The sequence below is a fragment of the Megascapheus bottae genome, chromosome 25 (genome assembly GCF_031878675.1).
Source record: "Megascapheus bottae isolate mThoBot1 chromosome 25, mThoBot2.hap1, whole genome shotgun sequence".
NCBI classification, from domain to species: Eukaryota; Metazoa; Chordata; class Mammalia; order Rodentia; family Geomyidae; genus Megascapheus; species Megascapheus bottae.
The window spans coordinates 22144232-22163240 of NC_143533.1; the positions used below are offsets into that span (position 1 = coordinate 22144232).

The 19009-nt window shown below is 46.2% G+C and overlaps 1 protein-coding gene across 2 annotated transcripts in view; it reads left to right on the forward strand.

Annotated features, from left to right (window-relative positions):
* Positions 1-18432, forward strand: part of Vps39 (VPS39 subunit of HOPS complex) — a 34546-nt gene extending 16114 nt beyond the window's left edge. For both annotated transcript variants that reach the window (XM_090318560.1, XM_090318561.1), the window contains 18 exons: positions 637-820; positions 2463-2583; positions 2682-2802; positions 4976-5105; positions 6262-6404; positions 8099-8242; positions 8598-8739; positions 8826-8912; positions 9255-9328; positions 9554-9652; positions 10804-10921; positions 12428-12556; positions 13556-13658; positions 13845-13890; positions 15022-15171; positions 15319-15453; positions 15670-15761; positions 17049-18432. In XM_090318560.1, coding sequence (XP_090174686.1) covers positions 637-820; positions 2463-2583; positions 2682-2802; positions 4976-5105; positions 6262-6404; positions 8099-8242; positions 8598-8739; positions 8826-8912; positions 9255-9328; positions 9554-9652; positions 10804-10921; positions 12428-12556; positions 13556-13658; positions 13845-13890; positions 15022-15171; positions 15319-15453; positions 15670-15761; positions 17049-17124 — 2094 coding nt within the window. In that variant the 3' untranslated portion in view covers positions 17125-18432. The remainder of the gene's footprint in view (positions 1-636; positions 821-2462; positions 2584-2681; positions 2803-4975; positions 5106-6261; positions 6405-8098; positions 8243-8597; positions 8740-8825; positions 8913-9254; positions 9329-9553; positions 9653-10803; positions 10922-12427; positions 12557-13555; positions 13659-13844; positions 13891-15021; positions 15172-15318; positions 15454-15669; positions 15762-17048) is intronic.
* Positions 18433-19009: the final 577 nt, after the last annotated feature.

Consider the following 19009-nt stretch of genomic DNA (forward strand, 5'->3'; position numbering starts at 1 on the left):
TGGGTATGCAATTCTGGGTTCTGAAAATGCTTGGAGTTTTGTGGCATTAGGCCACAATCAGAATTCACAACAATTACATCATTCCAAAATTCCCTCAAAGTTTCTTAGATTTTCTTTTCAATTCTTTTTTTTTTTTCCCTTCAATTTGAGCTGGTGCTCAAGACTGGTGCTCTACCACTTGAACCACAGCATTACTTCTGGCTATTTCTAAGTAATTTATTGGGGACAATAGTCTTACAGAATTTCCTGCCAGAGCTGACTTTCATCTGCGATCCTCAGATCTCAGTCTCCTAAATAGCCAGGAGTTCAGGCATGTGCCAGCCACTGGTAGTGTCCAGCGGTATTGATTTTTTTTTTTCCATTCCTGAGGCTTGAACTCAGGGTCTGAGCACTGTCCTTGAGCATTCTCAAGTCTAGAGCTCTACCACTTCAGCACAGCACTTCTTCCAGCGTTTTCCTGTGTATGTGGTACTGAAGAATTGAACCCAGGGCCTTGTGTATGCTGGCAAACATTCTACCACTAGGCCACCCTCCCAGCCCTGTTGACTCTTGGTTTATGTAATTGTACAAAGGGATTTCAGCTCAACATGTCAGATTATGAATATGGGTGACTCTTTTTGTGTCCTCCTGTAACAGGTGGATGGAAAGGGGTCCATCAAAGAGCTCTTTCCAACAGGAAAACAGCTGGAGCCCTTAGTTGCACCCCTGGCAGATGGAAAAGTGGCTGTGGGTCAGGATGATCTCACCGTGGTGCTCAATGAGGAAGGCACCTGCACACAGAAATGTGCCCTGAACTGGACAGACATACCGGTGGCCATGGGTGAGACCAGCAGCTTTTGTCCACTCTGGGCTGAGATTGTGTCATTCCTCTTGAGTAGTATTAGCAGAGCAGTTCACATTGTCCAATTCACTTAGTTCTCCTTTTATGACCATTAAAAAAGAGCTAGTCCCCGTGCCTACTTTGGAGGCAGAGATTGGGAAGATTGCAGCGCTAACCCGGGCTACATAATACATGCACATGGTGCAAATGGTAGAGCCACCTGCCTGGCAAGTGCAAGGCCATGAGTTCAAATCCCATTACTGATTTAAAAAAAAAAAAAGGTGGAAGAAGAGAGAATGGAATAGACAGATATAATCCAGGAGTTTATATTGGACCAATAAAAGTTAAGTTTTGAGTCGTGGAAAGTTCAGTAAAAGTGCTCTGGCATGCACCTGTAATACCAGATACTTAGGAGGCTGAAATAGGAGATTCAGGAGTTTGAAGGCAGCCTGGGCAATGCAAGCCACATGGTAAGATCTTGTCTGAAAGAAACCAAAGTAGTGTTAGGGGTGTGTGTGTGTGTGTGTGTGTGTGTGTGTGTGTGTGTGTGTGTGTGTGTGTTAAAGGAAAGCAGTCCTTACCATTATGAGGATCAGATAGAGAACAACCACTCTGAGAAAACCCAGTAGACCATCAGCCATTGTCCTGGTCTGTGTGCTGCTGTAACTACTACAGACCAAGTTACTTAAAAAGAAGAGACCTGGGTTTCCCCACAGTCTGACAACGAGGAAATCTGGACCAGGACACCAGTGTGGTGTCTGATGAGCCCTTTGGGCTGCATCCTCAGAGGCAGAAACAGAAAGACAAAGGATAGTATGTCTGTCCATGGCAGAAGAGCCGAGGAGAGGACCATCCCCTCTGCAAGTTTCACTCCCAGCAGCCCCACCTCTCAACACTGCTGCACTGGGCTTTGACTTTCCAATACGTGTGTGTTAGAAGTACCAGAACATTGAAATCATAGGCACCAACAAGTGGAGCTTTGTGTCTTCGTCCCTGCACAGACCTCCAGCAGGATTACTGGCTGGAACCAGATAGGGCAGGCATACACTGTCCTCCTCTTGCCCTTTCCTTTTTTTTTTTTTTTTTGTGGTTCGACCTGGGTGCTGTCCCTGAGCTCTTCAGCTCAAGGCTACCACCCTACCCTTGAGCCAAGCCCCACTTCCATTTTCTAGAGGTTAATTGGAAATAAAGTCTCAGGTCCTTTATGTGCCTGGGCTAGCTTTGAACCTTGATCCTCAGATCTCAGCCTCCTGAATAGGATTACAGGCGTGAGCCACCACACCCAGTCCTTCTCTTGCCCTTTCTAAGAGAAGGAAACAGTTCTGCCACCAGCTTCTCCATGCGCGCCTTTTGTCTGGCCTGGCTTAGTGTGACCCATGAGCAAGGAACACATGGTACTTTCCTCCATTTCTTTTGGCATCACTCAGGCAAAACAACATTTACCTTGTTGTTTTCACTTTTTTGAGACATGTTGCCCACCACACCCAGCCAAAGCAGTGCTTTTTCCTTCTGTATTGCAGCGTAGGGTCCCAGCTTGGTACATGCCCTGTGGTGTTTGAAGATTCATTTCAGTGCACCATAGTACAGGCAAACGAAAGTCAGCCCATCCAAAGCCCAGAGTTGAGCATGTTCTCTCTCGCAGAACACCAGCCTCCCTACATCATCGCGGTGTTGCCTCGGTATGTAGAGATCCGGACGTTTGAGCCAAGGCTTCTGGTCCAGAGCATTGAATTGCAAAGACCCCGTTTCATCACTTCAGGGGGGTAAGGAATTTTTCTGTAAGCCACCACAGGATCCAAAAGTCACCTGCGTCCTCAGGAGCGTTGCTCTCTCACCTAAGTGTTCCTAATCCTGCCTCCAGATCCAACGTTATCTATGTGGCCAGCAATCATTTCGTGTGGAGACTCATTCCTGTGCCCATGGCCACCCAGATCCAGCAGCTTCTCCAAGACAAGCAGTTTGAGTTGGCTCTGCAGCTTGCAGTAAGTGTGTCTCCAGTGTGGGTCTGAGTTGGCGTCCTCATTTTCGGACAAGGTGAATTTGCTGTAGACGTTTGTATTTAGTTGGGACTCATAGAATAAATACTGAACTAAAGTCAGGGGGTTTCTACCTGAAAAATACTCATGTAGCTAAGCGATTTTTACCTTGGTCCTGTGTTATCTATCCAAATGTAGAATGCATGCCAATTACAATAGTATCTTCTAGAACTAATAGGAGTAAAGTAATTGAGTGGTTTTGAAAATGTAAAGGTAACACAAGGTGGTAGTCATAAATGTCCTGTGTAGTCTGGTTGACTGCAACAAGGAGATGGCCTTCTCAGATCTCTAACACAGCAGACGCTGGGTTTGGATAAGTTGACTTTTTAGACATCCTAAAATCATCTCTATTTGTTACATTCAAGCACAAGTCTTACTGTATTGCTGTATTATTCAGCTTTTCATCAGTGTAACAGAATGCTAGACACAGACTACTTTTAGGAAGAAAAGAGGTTCATGTAGCTCATCACTTTGGAGGTTCAAGGTCCAAATGGCATAGCCTGAGCTCTGGTTTTAAGTTGCCGGTTCACTGTGCCACCTTCTAACATAGAAAGGGATAGCAAGAACCTTGGCAGGTGCCAGCCAACAATTATCCCTCTACTAGAGCACAGGGGCCAGGCTTGTTTCTTTTATAAAAGCCCTCTCAAACTATATCACGTACCATGCCTGATAATTCATGTCTAATAATCCCAGCACTTAGGGAGGTTGAGGCCTTGAACTCTTCATTCTCCCAAGTGATGGATTACAGCAAGCACCCCCACACTTGGCTTTTCTTTTAAAAAAACAAAAACAAAAACAATATGGGTAATCACATATTGTGACTGTTTTGGTTTTTTTTTTTTTCCCCTGCCAGTTGTGAGGCTTGAGCTCAGGGTCTGGGCACTGTCCCTGAGCCTCTCTGAGTTCAAGACTAGCACTCTACCACTCGAGCCACAGCACCACTTCCAGCTTTTTCCATTTATGTGGTGCTGAGGAGTCAAACCTAGGGCTTCTTGCATACTAGGCAAGCACTCTACCACTAAGCCACATTCCCGGCCCTGGTGACTACTTTTGAAGAGCAACATTATTATTATTATTATTATTATTATTATTATTAATTTATTATTATTTTTTTTTGTCGGTCATGGGGTGAACTGTGGGCCTGGGCGCTGTCCCTGAGCTCTTTAGCTCATGGCTACCACCCTACCCCAGGGCCTGGGTTCTGTGCCTGAGCTCTTTAGCTTAAGACTACTGCCCTACCCTTGAGCCAGGGCCTCACTTCCTGATTTCTAGTGATTAATTGGAGATAAGAGTCTCACAAGAGTCTCATGGCTTTGTAGTGCCCAGGCTGGCTTTGAACCACAATTCTCAGATCTCAGCCTCCTGAGTAGCTAGGATTACGGAGCGAGAGCTACCGCGTTCGGCTGAGGAGTAACATTAATTTTTGAATGTACAATGTCTGATTTAAGACAAAAGTTTAGTCTTCAGAGTTAGACACCACTAATACCTCACATTGATGATTTCTTTTTTGGGGCATTGAATTTGAACATCTTAAGATCCTTTCTTTCCATTCATGCATCAGGTAAGGAGCTGGGGCCACATGCAGCTGCATGCCAACAATGGTTGCTCTTGGAAAAGGACAGAAGAGGGAGGAAGGGGATCGGAAGAAGGGAGGGAAGAAATTAGTACAGACTAGTCGAAGAGGATGCAAGGGGAAAGGGTTATCAGGAGAATCAGAGCTGGTAACAGCCCCGTTGATTAACTTTTTGCTATGAGCCATGCTGGCTGTTCCTTGTGGCTTTCCACATTCTGGGCTCTTGCATGCGTGCCACCACTCAGCCTGTGTCACATTCCCAGCTATGGGCAACTCCAGTTAGTCCCTCCTGGACCCCCATTCACACTCTAGTGACAGGTGCTTCTGTGGTTATTCTCCCCCTATATTGTGTTCAAACTAAACTTGCCTTTATGCAGATTAGGCCAGTTTTTTCCATTACTGTCATTGTTTGTATTCCAGGATCAAACCTGATTGTGTATCCTAGGTGTCTCTGGCGTATGATAGCTTCTCTATCTTTCCTCTCTCTCCTAGAATGGACTGCATAAATACTTGTTGAGTGAGTTCTTGTCTTCTTCAATTTCTTAGGAAATGAAAGATGATTCAGACAGTGAAAAGCAACAACAAATCCATCACATCAAGAACCTGTATGCCTTCAACCTCTTCTGCCAGAAGCGCTTTGATGAGTCCATGCAGGTCTTTGCAAAGCTTGGCACAGGTAACAGGCAGGTGTGGCCTTGGGGCGGATCTTTCATGTGCTTCATCCTCATCCACATTTTTTCTGTGTGTATCTTTTAACAGATTTATGATGATAACTTTATGTGTACTTCATTAATTTTTGTTACTGTACTGCTGTGTACATTCCTTAACTAAAATTTGTAATGACATCATAATGAGGAATTGAACCCAGGGCTTCATGTATGCTAGGCAAGCACTCTGCCACTAGGCCATGCTCCTGGCCTGCTTAAGACTCTTAAGTGTACTGAAAAATGGAGTCTTTCATCTTTGTGGCATTCACAACTCTCAGAGTGGGAAAGAAATCCTTAGTGCCACTTGAACACAGCACAGTCATGCACTGTGAGTTATGAAGTTCCCAGGGGCAGCTGGGAAGAGCTATGTAGGTCACGCGCAGTATTTTATTATTTCATCCCAGTGTCTGTGGGACTGCAGTAAATTTCAGTGAGTTAAACGGTAGTTACTTTTCATAGCAGGTTACTTTTCTACTTTATATTATTGCCAGTTATTTTACCCATTCATCAAACGAAATCTAAATACCCACAGTTTTGTTGTATATAAATATATATACATATATACATATATATGCAGTTTACACAAATAACATTTCCCGGCCTGTTGTCTGGATTTTTTTTTTTGGAATTTTTTTTTTTTTTTTTTTTTTTTGCCAGTCCTGGGGTTGAGCACAGGGTCTGAGCACTGTCCTTGGACTTTCTCAAGGCTAGAGCTCTACCACTTGAGCCTCAGCACCACTTCCAGCTTTTTTCTATGTATATGGTACCGAGGAATCGAACCCGGGTCCTCGTGCATGCTAGGCAAGCACTTTAACCACTAGGCCAAATTCCTGGCCCCTTTTTTGGAAATTTTTATCCTGTACTTCTAAGAGAATTCCTAAGTGTTGAGTCTAGTTCTACATATGCCTGTGTTTTAGAAGATACATCATGCCATTTTGTAACATTTCACATGGAGTGTTCAGATCATAACTATGCAGCTCATTGAGTTCTTCTGAATTTAGACGTGTTCTGTTTTTCTTTTTTCAGTGTGGAACTTACCTTGTGTAGTTAGTCATACTCATGTTTTATTTTATGCTTAAATTGTCAGACTCCTTTGCAGAGGAATGATGCCTACCTTTCTTGTAGATCCCACGCATGTGATGGGCCTGTACCCTGACCTGCTGCCCACAGACTACAGGAAACAGCTGCAGTACCCAAACCCACTGCCGGTGCTCTCTGGTGCTGAATTGGAGAAGGCTCACTTAGCTCTGATTGACTACTTGACACAGGTACGTGTACCACAGGTATATGGCAGAGTGTAGCTGGAATTCACAGTACTTGCTCCTCTACAGTAGGGAACTGTACACATTCTGTGAGTGCTTTTGAAGTCTGTGTGGGGCACTGCTTCTTTATGCTTTCTTTGCAACTTAATGATACCATCGAGCTATTTCATATCAAATTCTCAAAGCAAGAAACACCCAACTCCTAATACAACTCACAATAAGCTATTACAAGAACTTCAGGGTGCATTTCAGTTAGAAGAAAAAGAATAAGGTTTTTTAATACAAACCTTTTCTCACTTCATTTAGGAGTTCACTTACTGCATTTCATTTACTATTATCAGTTACTTTTTAAAACTTGCTTTTGTTACTGTAGTCTCATATGAAACTGTGTACTATTTCATAGCTTGCTTTTTAAAATTGAGCCGTATATTGTGAAATTCTTTGTCAGTAATATTTTTCTTTACCATATTTTCTTGGAGGTGAGTATTTAGATTTAATGTCTTTTAATTTACTGTTACAGAGAGATAGGTGAAACTTTTAAGTCAACACTTTAGTCTTATTGTAAAAGCTTCTTAGCCCACAATTTCTGCCATAGGAAGCTATTGTTTATAGGCTGTGTCCCCAGAAACCATAGGAATATTTCCCTTCTTCAGTATTTTGTAGACCTGTATAAGAGATATTGCAAGTATTGCCTGCCTCTGCATCAATGAGTGACTGCAGGTCTGCTCAGGTATGCTTGCGCTTAGCCTGGGCACATTCTTGATGTTGGGCTCCAGCTGTGGGGTATCCAGCTGTGACTGACAGCCCCTAAGGCTCACACACACTTGCCTCTGCATGCACACTGCACAGCCCCATGCCTAGAGAAGAGGTTCCTGGAATCTTTCCCAGTGCCGCCAATGTCTTTGCTTGAGGTATCTGTGCATACTTTCTTCCCTGGCCTTCACTGACTCTGTGAATGCATGAACTTAACTGACATCAGAATTGGTGTAGAGAGTTGGCAAGGCATAAAGGCCATAGGCTTTGCCAAGTATACAAGAATGCGAACTGGAAGATTCCACTCATAAAGCTTTATTTTTTCTATGCCAGTCTTGAACTCAGGGCCTTGGGACTGTCCCTGGGCTTCTGTATCCAACACTAGCACTCTACCATTTGAATCACAGCTCCACTTTTGGCCTTTTGGTAGTTGATCGAAGATAAATGTTCACAGTCTTTCCTATCTAGACTGGCTTTGAACTGTGATCTTCAGACCTCAGCCTCCTGAGTAGCTCGGATGAGCCAGGGTCACACAGTTAATTTTTAGCTGTTCAGACTGGGAATCTATATTGCATGCTGGCCTCAGACCCATAGTCTTCCCATCTCAGCCTCCCAAGTTGCTGGGATTATAGCTGTCACGTCCAGGTATATGGAGTTTGAGACTCGGCGAAAGCTAGCCTCAAAAACAAATAGAGGCTGGGCGTGGAACTCACTGGTAAAACCCAAGTTCTGCCTAGCCTAAGACCCTGGACTGCAACGACAAAACAAACCTAACAGATAATTGTTGTTAATTTGTGGTAATTTGGCAGTCGTCGATTTTGGTCTCAGTGTGAGAGCCTGTTGATTGGTAGCATGAATGGATACCGAGCGGCTGAGTTACCCAGTAGCTCAGGTGGTAAAGACTGAGATGCTGGCCAGGACCACCCCCTCATTTCTGGTCTTGGCAGAAACGAAGTCAGTTGGTGAAGAAGCTGAATGACTCTGATCACCAGTCCAGCACCTCCCCGCTCATGGAAGGCACTCCCACCATCAAATCCAAGAAGAAGCTGCTGCAGATCATTGACACCACCTTGCTCAAGTGCTACCTCCACGTGAGTGGTCAAGCCCTCCATCTCCTTGCTCCGGGGGCTGGCAAGGGGGCTCTGTACGAGAGGGGACTTCCCACTAGTAAGAGTGGCGGGAGCCAGCTCCCATGGCCTGGTGTAGCCAAGTCTGTGGAGTTAGGAGGATAGGGTAAGGTACTCGTCTAGAATCTTACAGCTGACTGCTCTTCCCTGAGAAGACCAGAGAAAGTGTCTCAACATTGAGACACATTGTGCGAAAGGACATAAATGCTTTAAAAGTCCCCATGTCACCTCTCTGGCCTTTCAGCCAGGGGTGAGCGGTGAGGGAGAGGTGAGCCCCCTGGCAAGCAGCTTCCACTAAGGTCCTCTGCCCCTCCCCCAGACGAATGTGGCCCTGGTGGCCCCCTTACTGCGCCTGGAGAACAATCACTGCCACGTGGAGGAGAGCGAGCATGTGCTGAAGAAGGCCCACAAGTACAGCGAGCTGATAATCCTGTACGAGAAGAAGGGGCTCCACGAGAAAGGTGATGGGAGGAGGGCTGTGGGCTGGGGATGGGATGGGATGTCTCGCCTGGATGGCTCATGACCTTGTTCTCGGGCTCTGGGGCAGCTCTGCAGGTGCTGGTGGACCAGTCCAAGAAAGCAAACTCCCCGCTAAAAGGCCATGAAAGGACAGTGCAGTATCTTCAGCACCTGGGTGAGCCACCTTTTGAGAGCAGTGAGAGACAGCTCCGCCGCCTGGACCTGGTCCCCCTCCTTTGCCCAGTCTGGGTGGTCAAGTGTCTTCCCATCCTCCACTCCATCCTTCCCTCCCTCCCTTGTGCCCAGCCAACTTTGTTCCTCTGCTTTGCCACTAATACCTTCAGAGACCAAACTGACCGCTGATTAGCGTGTGGCCAGCTCAGCAGGGCCTTGTGGAACCTGACTGGCAGGTGTTTGAACAGGTGCTTGAACATCCATCTTGTCCACAGATGACTTCTGAGGCCACAGACACACCTGTCCTGGACAAACCTCTGACAAACCTCTTCTTTTCCTGTAGGCACAGAAAACCTGCTTTTAATTTTTTCCTACTCTATGTGGGTACTGAGAGACTTCCCAGAAGATGGCCTGAAGGTAGGTTATGGAGCCCCTCAGAGGTGTGACGTAGCTGGGGAGACAGTAGTGGATGCAGGGGGAGGTGGCAAAGTGGCATAGAGAGCCACCACCGCTGCCACAGCATGATCTGCCACACAGCTGGGAGTCACTGCTGCCTCTTCAGAAGTGCCTGTGACCCACCGCTTGGTGGAACTGCACGCAGTCAGCTGATTCTGCTGCTAGAACTCAGCTTTGTTCCAACAGATATTTACCGAGGATCTCCCAGAGGTAGAGTCTCTTCCACGAGATCAAGTGCTCAACTTCTTAATAGAGAATTTTAAGGGTCTGGCTATTCCTTATCTGGTAAGATATGTTTTGGCTTTCTGGACTATATAATTCAGTTGTCAGGCAGCTCCAACTTCAGGGGTCATATCCCTTGGGGTTTGGTGAATATATATATAAAGTTGATTGAGTTTCCTCTAAAGAAGGAAACCAAGCTAGAAATGGTATTGTTGATGACACTGTCTGAGGCTAGTAAAGTGCAATAAAAGAATGATGATTTAAGGGGGGGAAAGTCAGACCCATTCATGTAGTCAAACTTAGCTATCACCACAGGAAAATCAAATAGATTTTACATACCAGAATGCAAACTTTTTTTTTTTGTTTTGGGTCAGACATGGGACTTGAACTCTGGGCCTAGGCACTGTCCCTGAGCTCTTCAGCTCAACGCTACCACCTTACCCCTTGAGCCACAGTGCCACTTTGCGCTTTTCTAGTGGTTAACTGGAGGTAAGAGTCTCATGGTCGTTCGTGTCATTAGTGGTTAGTGTTGTTAGTGTCTGGTGTCTGAGCCTCCGCATCACATCCAGCTCAGAATGAAACATTTAGGATTCTAGGATAAAATTAGTAAAAGGATTTTAGGGTAGAAATGGGGGGAAAAATCACTTCCTGGCATTGCTAGGCACATCGTGACATTTCCTGGTGGTTTAGAAGAGCTATTCCTTGCTGGGAGTGGTGGCACATGCTTGCCACCTAGAGAGCCCCTGCTGAAACAAAAGCCAAAAACAGAAAAGCTATTCCTGCCAGGCGTGGTGGCTCACGCCTGTCACCCTGGCTACCCGGGAGGCTGAGATCTGAGGATCAAGGTTCAAAGCCAGCCCCTGCACAAAAGGACCTAAGACTCATCTCCAATTAATCTGTAGATAAGGGAAGTAGGGCTTGGCTCAAGGGTAGGGTGGTAGCCTTGAGCTGAAGAGCTCAGGGACAATGCCCAGGGGTAGGGTGGTAGCCTTTAGCTGCTTGAGCTGAAGAGCTCAGGGACAGCGCCCAGGCCAAGTTCACGCTCCATAACCCACAAGAAAGAAAGGAGAAGAAAAGAAAAGAGAAAAGAAAAGAAAATCTATTCCTGGTGATATCTGGATGTAACCTGTTGGCCTTTAAAAATGCAAGGTAGACTCGGAAGCCAGGTACCAGAGTGGAGGATACTAACCAGACAGGCCTCTATGTCACTGCAGGAGCATATCATCCATGTTTGGGAGGAGACAGGTTCAAGGTTTCACAACCGCCTGATCCAGTTGTACTGCGAGAAGGTGCAAAGCTTGATGAAGGAGTACCTCCTGTCCTTCCCTGCAGGTACCAGCTCCCACTGAAAGGCGGTTGGCACGGGCCACAGAGGCAGACTTCAGGTGCCGTGTGTGTGTGTGTGTGTGTGTGTGTGTGTGTGTGTGTGTGTGTGTGTGTGTGTGTGTGTGTGTGTGTGTGTGTGTTTAGAGGGGTTTCTTTTTTTTATTGAAAGATTTTATTAACGATGATTTTCTTTTTTTTTTTTTTTGCCAGTCCCGGGCTTGAGCTCAGGGCCTGAGCACTGTCCTTGGACTTTCTCAAGGCTAGAGCTCTACCACTTGAGCCTCAGGACCATTTCCGGCTTTTTTCTATGTATGTGGCACCGAGGAATCAAACCTGGGTCTTCGTGCATGCTAGGCAAGCACTCTACCACTAGGCCAAACTCCCGACCCTTAACACTGATTTTTACATCATATTTCAGATGTCAGGTTTAACAAACAAGTATTCAAGAAGGGAATCTATATGCAATCCCTGGTACATAAATTTTAGAACATCATTAAAATTAAGCTGAGAGTTTGTATGTCATAGATACATATCTAGATATGTATAGATATATATATCTATATAATGTAACATTATGTCTATAGAGTATATATCCCATCATAGACTTTTTTCATTGATTTTTATTAACACTGATTTTTATATCATGTTTCAAATGTCATGTTTAGCAAGTATTCAAGAAGGGAATCTCCATATGCAATCACCGGCACATAGATTTTAGAACATAATTAAAGTTAAGCTGAGAGTTTATATGTCATAGATACGTATCAATCTATATAGCATTGTATCTATAGAGTATATATCCCATCTTAGATTTTTATGTCTATGTACTTATATCCAAGACACAAGACCGTATCCATAATCTTGGGTACCGGAATATTGAGTCATCGCTCTTGTACTGTTTGGATCTAATATCCACTTATCAAGCCATGCGCCTTTTGTTCCTTTGGTCTTAACTTACCTCGCTCAACATGATTTGCTCTAGTTTCATCCACTTCCCAGTGAATGCCAGTATTTTGTCTGTCGGCTATGTAGAATTCCATTGTATATCTGTACCACATTTTTTGTATCCATTCATCTGTAGTAGAGCATCTGAGTTGTTCCATCACTTAGCTGTTGTGAATAGTGCAGAGGTGAACGTGGGTGCCATGTGTGGTTTGAGGAAGCATGCCTCCCTCACTGTGCTCTGCTCAGGGGCACTGAGTGACCACGGCCTGCCATGTGAAACTCACATTAGGATCTGGACATGTATGAGAATCCTCCCTGGAGGAGAACAAAGGCAAGATGACAGCTGCGCCCTTGAGAAACTCATTGGCCTGCCAGGGTTTCTGTACTCGGCCTGCTTTCTTAAGCTGTTGTTTTTGGGACCGTAAAGTAAAAGAACACTTGGAAACCACTGCGGAGATCTTTCTGATCGGAGGTGTTGGGGGTAACGTCTCTAAACCATTCCCTTTTCTTGACTCCACATGGCTTCACCACAGCATTCTTTCATATCATGTTTGGTTTCCTTGAAAGGTAAAAGCCCTGTTCCTGCTGGAGAAGAAGAAGGTGAGCTGGGAGGATACCGGCAGAAGCTGCTCATGTTCTTGGAGATTTCCAGCTACTACGATCCAGGCCGACTCATCTGTGATTTCCCTTTTGATGGTGAGTGTCTGGCTTAGACCCGAGCCACTTTAGCAGGATGTAGTGTGGAAGTGTCTTTCCCTTTTCCCTGTTCCCACAGCAGTGGGCCTGGGAAGAAGCCAGTATTGCTGCTGGAGTTCCTGCTTGTCGAGTCACTTTCACACCATGTAGGTGGGAACCACTGCTAACTGATAAGACAGTCATGTTGTAACCTGTCACTGTTCTGGAACATGCTCTTGGCCAGGTTCATGGCTCAGCACATTCTACAGTCTGGCATGGTTTATCTGAAAGAGACAAGTTTGTCTGATGTGTAAGCTGGGAGTGTTTGCTTACCTCCCCATAGTGCCTGGCCTGGCAAGGACATTATTCTGTATGTGGCTATCGTAGGTCCTTACCCCATCTATATTTTGTTTTTGTGTTTGTTTTCATTTCCTGGGGTTCATTTTGATAAATATGATCAGATACACATAGGCATTGTGCCTTTGTGTTCCTCTCCTTTGAGCTCACTGTGTGTGAATGTCTAAAATCCTGCATAGTGTATCATGTCCCCATGTATTTAGATCTAGCTTCCACGTATGAGAGAATATGTGTTGTTTGTCTCTCTGAACTTTGCCGATTCCACTTAACATAATTTATTTTAGGTCCACTCATTTCCTTGCAAATAGCATATGATTTCTATCTGGCCATTTTAAAAATATTGTCATACATGTATAAGGGTGGTTTCATTGTGCCATTTCCATACATGCATACAATGCATTCCATCAGTCTCACCTCCTGTAAAACTGTTCCTTATCACCCCTCTCCACGTTCATAAAAGAATTTCTAAAGGCTTCCCTGTTCATCTATACTTTGACCATGTTCACACTCATTCACCCTTCCTGTGTACCCTCCCCACTCCTGCTGACCCACCACCACCAACAGAACCAGTTTTCCCTGGTGTTCATTGTTCTAATAGCAGAGTCCCTGCTGTCGTCCTTATATAACAGTGGTGACACGCGTACGACCCTTTTCTCATCTTAGGCCTCTTAGAAGAACGTGCTCTCCTGCTGGGACGCATGGGGAAGCATGAGCAAGCTCTCTTCATCTATGTCCACGTCTTGAAGGATACCAAGATGGCCGAGGAGTAAGTCCCACCTTGTCCTTCACCTCCCACACAGCAGGAGAGGCCAAGTTCACCCTCATGCTCCTCTACTGGAGCATAAATCCCCTCCCATACCAACCCCTAGTTGTAGGCTTGAGTGGGCCATAGAGATGTCTCAGCCCCTGAGTATGGTTCCCCTCCCTGCTCTTACCACTTTCTCCCTTGCAGATACTGTCACAAACACTATGACCAAAGCAAAGATGGCAACAAAGATGTAAGTAGTGGTAACCCAGGGAGCGTGGGTGCATTTCCTGCTTCTCTGGTAGTCTTAACCCCTTCCGGTTATGACCTCAGTGCCACAATGGCGATTGCTCAGTAAGACAGAGCATAAGGTGGCCTTTGAATATGTTTACTGAGGGAGAGGCAAGGTGACCATAGGTTGTAGTTTGTTGATAGTTCTTGATTGCATCAGTTTCCATCCGTATGATTATTAGTCACATTTGCAGCTTTCTCACGAGTTCTGAATCTATGTGACCCAGCTCTTAAGGAGGAAGTAGGGTGCTACTTGGATCCGAGATGCTGCTGAGTGAAACACAGGACAGCTACTAATGATCATCTAGTTCCGCAGTCAAGAGTGCTGAGTGCAGAAATCCCGTAGCACTAGAAGGGAATGGGAGCTGGGTGCTGGTAGTTCACAGCTAAAATCCTAGCTACGGAGGAAGCTGAGATCTGAGAACCACATCTCAGAATCAGCCAGCCCAGGCAGACAAATCCAAGAGACTCTTAGATAGCAGAAAGGTCAGAAGTAGAAGTGTGACTCCAGTGGTCAAGAGCCAGCATGGCAAGAGAGGCCAAGAGTTCAAGTACCAATACCGTCATTTTTTTTTTTTAAAGAAGAAATAACTGTGGTATACTATTTTCTTTCTCTTTTTTTTTTTCTTTTCTTTTTTTTTTTGCCAGTCCTGGGGCTTGAACTCAGAGCCTGGGCGCTGTCCCTGAGCTGCTTTTGCTCAAGGCTAGCACTCTACCACTTGAGCCACAACTCCACTTCCAGCTTTTTCCCTTTATTTGGTACTGAGGAATCTAACCCAGGGCTTCATGCACGTTAGGCAAGCACTGCCACTGAGCCACAATCCCAGCCCCTGGCATCCTGTCTTTGGTTTATTTATACCTGATAAAATGTGGCCAGAGTCTCAGCTTTCAAAGCCAAAGAAAGTGAGATCCTTTTCCAGTTACGCTGGAGTGTTAACAACTTGTAAATCTTGTATATGGGGTATTTGGATCATGGCTGAGTGTCAAGTGCGTGGTAATGGCTGTTCTCTAATCTTTAAGACTGCCCAGTGCTGAGGGAGGGTTCTGGGAGGGCTCTACCTGTCTGACTATGTGACTTTTATCAATGAGACAGGTTTATCTGTCCCTGCTTCGGATGTACCTGTCACCCCCCAGCATTCACTGCCTTGGGCCAATCAAGTTGGAGCTGCTAGTGCCTCAGGCTAACCTCCAGGCTGCCCTGCAAGTGCTTGAGCTACACCACAGCAAACTGGACACCACCAAGGTCATGGTCCTCCCCAGGGAGGTGGGGTGCCAGGGAGAAGAGGAACGGGACGACGCTTCCATGGCCTGAGAGCTCTTGGCCTCAGGGCTTTCCTCATTCTCACACCTGGGCCGCCTCATTCTGTGGCTTCTCTTTTTCCAATCCCAGGCCATCAACCTTCTGCCAGCAAACACTCAGATCAATGACATACGCATCTTTCTGGAAAAGGTCTTGGAAGAAAACGCACAAAAGAAACGGTTCAACCAAGTGCTCAAGAACCTTCTCCATGCCGAGTTCCTGAGGGTATGAGCTTTCCAAATTCCAAGGTGGGCTTTGATGCTCAGTTGGAGACCATTTCTATATGGCCGGTTCCTTCTGAGGAGCGGCCACGTGTAGGCATGGAACAATGCAGCTCAAGCTGATGCAGCACCAGCCTGACATTTCATTGCAAGTATTTCAGCAAGGAGATTCTTTGAAGGCTGGAAGTGAACATAGAGCTTCTCCCCTAATCTTTCCCAGGTCCAGGAAGAGCGGATTTTACACCAGCAGGTGAAGTGCATCATCACAGAGGAGAAAGTGTGCACTGTGTGTAAGAAGAAGATTGGGAACAGGTGAGCTTCCACTGCGAGCAGCACTCAGACTTGGGTAGAGGTCCATCTCCTGCAGGGAGGGAGGGCTTAGGATGGAGTTCTGCCCTCTAACCAAGGAGGTTGTCCTGACTCCTTGGACTTGAATGTTGAAAGAGAAGATCATACCATCTGGCAGTGGATTCTAAGAGTTTAAATCCTAGAAATGGAATTCTTGCCTCAGTACTGGGATTGCAGGCATGTGCTACCAAATAGCATTTGAAAGTGGTTGGAATTATTTTATAGGATACATTCTTAGTTTAGTTTTCTCCCCCCTCCTTTTTTTTTGGTGGTGGTTATGGGATTTGAACTCATAGCCTGGGTGCTGTCCCTCAGCCTCTTTGTACTCAAGGCTAGCTCTCTATCACTGGGACTTTTGTATCCAGGCTGGCTTTGAACCTTGATCCTCAGACCTCCGCCTCCAGAGTAGCTAGGATTACAGGCGTGAGCCACTGCTACCCAGCAGTTTAGATTTCTCTTTGAGACATTCCCTTATGCCAAGCCTCTGAAGCGTGCAGCTCTGAAGGTAGGGGAAAAAAGAGCTTTGAACTTGTAGCAGCATAACTTGGACAAACTCTGAGCCAGTGACATACTGTATTAAACCAAGTTCCATAGTCATTGTCCTTTCCTTACATGGTTGGAAACATCCTTCTCTTTTGAAAGATCCAGCTCACTGGCGTTTGTTAGAGTAACACAAAACTGGTTCTCATGAGCCAGATCTGAGCAGTGAGCCATACAAACTAGCAAGCAGGTGCTCTCCCACTGACTATACCTCTAGCCTTGCAGTATTTTTTTTTTATTCTTTATTTAAAAGAATTTTGTTTTTCAGTGTTAGGATTTGAGGTCAGTGTATAATTTGCAGGGCAAGTGCTCTACTGCTGATCTATACCTCCAGCCCCGTATAACAATGATTTTTTTTTTAAGAATTTATTAACGTTGATTTTCACATCATATTTCAAATGAACGATGATTGTTTTTGAGACAGGGTCTCACTGTTTGTCCAGAACCATACCTGAAATATGATCCACCTATTGTATACTTCCTGTTATAGCTGGGATGACAATTAATTGGAAATGTCCCCTTGCACTTGAATTCTGTGCACCCTAGCCCTTTTCTTGTTCTTTCTAACAATGGAGAAACCTTTGGCAGGATGTTCTTTGGGGTTTGGTGGGCTGCTTTGGGGTGGCTCCTGGAAAAAGGGCCTCTTGCAGGTGCTAGAGAAGAGTTTCGTCAGAGGCTTTCCTTCCCCTGAGCTGTTCTCTTCCCCTGCAGTGCGTTTGCAAGATATCCCAATGGCGTGGTCGTACACTACTTCTGTTCCAAAGAGGTAAACCCAGCTGACACCTGAGCCCAGCAGCCCATATCCCAGCAGTGGACAGCTCGGCTATCCCAGAAAGGTGAAGGAACAGCCGGCCTTAGGAGTTTGAGGTTGACACCACCAGGTGTCTCCCGATTGGACACGTCTGTCTACATTGCGCCCTGGAGCGTCTCTGAATTAATAGACTCACGGTCTGCCCTGGCCAACTCTTCAATAGAAAAAGAGATTCATCATACTTTACACCATTATGTGGCAGGCGGCTCCAGGGAATTTAACACCTGGTGGGACAGGGTGAGGTACACCAGCTTGCCTTTGCATACTAGTCACCTAAATAACGGGACTCTGGCTCAAGTGTTTGTGCTCACGGGGTTGCTTATTGGGAGGTTTCTGTTAAGACAAGTGCACAGATTTGTGAAGACCTCTCAGAGTGGCTGCCTGGAGTAGCCCATGGGACAGTACCGGAACTACTCCAGCCACAGACAGAACAGCTCTGACTTCTCCACAGTGTCCCCAGTCGTCACCCTGCTTTTGTGTCAGTCTCCCTTTCTTTCTATTTATTTTGCCCCATTATCTCCCCTCAATGTGCCAACTGGGTTCTGGACCTTGGGCATGGCCAACACTCAAACGAGTGCAGTGAGAAGCAAGAGGAAGTCTGCTTCCTGGGAGCACATGGACGGTCAGTGGTCAGCGATGGTGTAAGTAGCTCTTCTTCATGCAGAGCTGTCCGTGCAGATGTTAAGGAGAGTGCCTCGTTGCGTGGGGTCTGTGGTTGCCGAGGTGGGTCCCCAGAGGCATTGCTTCCTGCCTCGCTCACCAGCTGCTTGAAAAGGTTTTTGTTTTTGTTTTTGTTTTTTTTCCTTTATAAGCAAATTACTTGTGTTTTGGACACCTTTCTCTTTTCCAGCCACTTCCCATCCTCTTGTCTTCCAGCTGGGCCTGATCGCTCCCTGCCCTTGTGTGGCAGGGTTAGAGGAGTACTCAGATAATGCAGTGGCCTAGCCACTTGATACACAGTGGGGCCCGCCCTGTGTTCTGGCTGAAGGGCTGGTGATGAGTAGATGAGACCACTAGACATGCTCTGAAGAGACAGAGTGAGAGCTGACATGGGGCTCCTCAGGTCTGTGAGCCCAGCAGCACATGGAGAAAGAAGCCATGCTCCCAACTAGCCCCAGCTTTCCTCAAGAAGCATCACTGCCCGGCTGAACAGCACTGGACACCCAGCCGGCCCTCCACTGCAGGAACCTGCCCTGCCGTGTGGGCCCTGCCTTCCCAGACCGCCCTCCCGTACCTTCCAGTCTCTTGATAAGGAAGCAGTGGAATAAAGAGTATTTCCTCCTGTGTGGTATACATACATGATCTCGTTCTTCAAACTCTTCCTCCTGTGGACTCCCACCGACGTATGGAGAAGACTGGGAAGGAACGCTCTGTCCTAAGGACCGATGGAGATGTCTTAACTGCTCATAATAAACATAACCAAGCAGGAAGCCAAGCCTCCTTGGGTGTCTTTTTTTACCCCATTTGTGGACTTCATTGAAAATGACAACGAAAGGGTAGTGCTTTAGACAAGAAGAGAAAGGGATAAGCCAGTCAGTGACTAGGAAACAGAAAAACGCTTGCCTTAGAAATGCTTTTATCTCTGCAGCCAGCGGGGCCAGGGCGAGGGTGGGTGAATAGGTTGGCCGCACAGGTGCCGACAGAACATTTCCATCGTTACAGTCACGAGAAGTCTCGAATTCCAGGTAGCCCAAGTAGCCTGCCCTTCATGTAGCAGGGCCCTGTGACTGGAAGGTTGGGGGTAAGGGGCTAGAATTGGAGGGGAATAGAGGCGTTTGAGAAATATAGAAAATAGTCCACGTTGGCCAGTTCCATAAAGATTTGGTCCATGTTGCGTGCTTCTTGAGCTGTCTGGTCATCC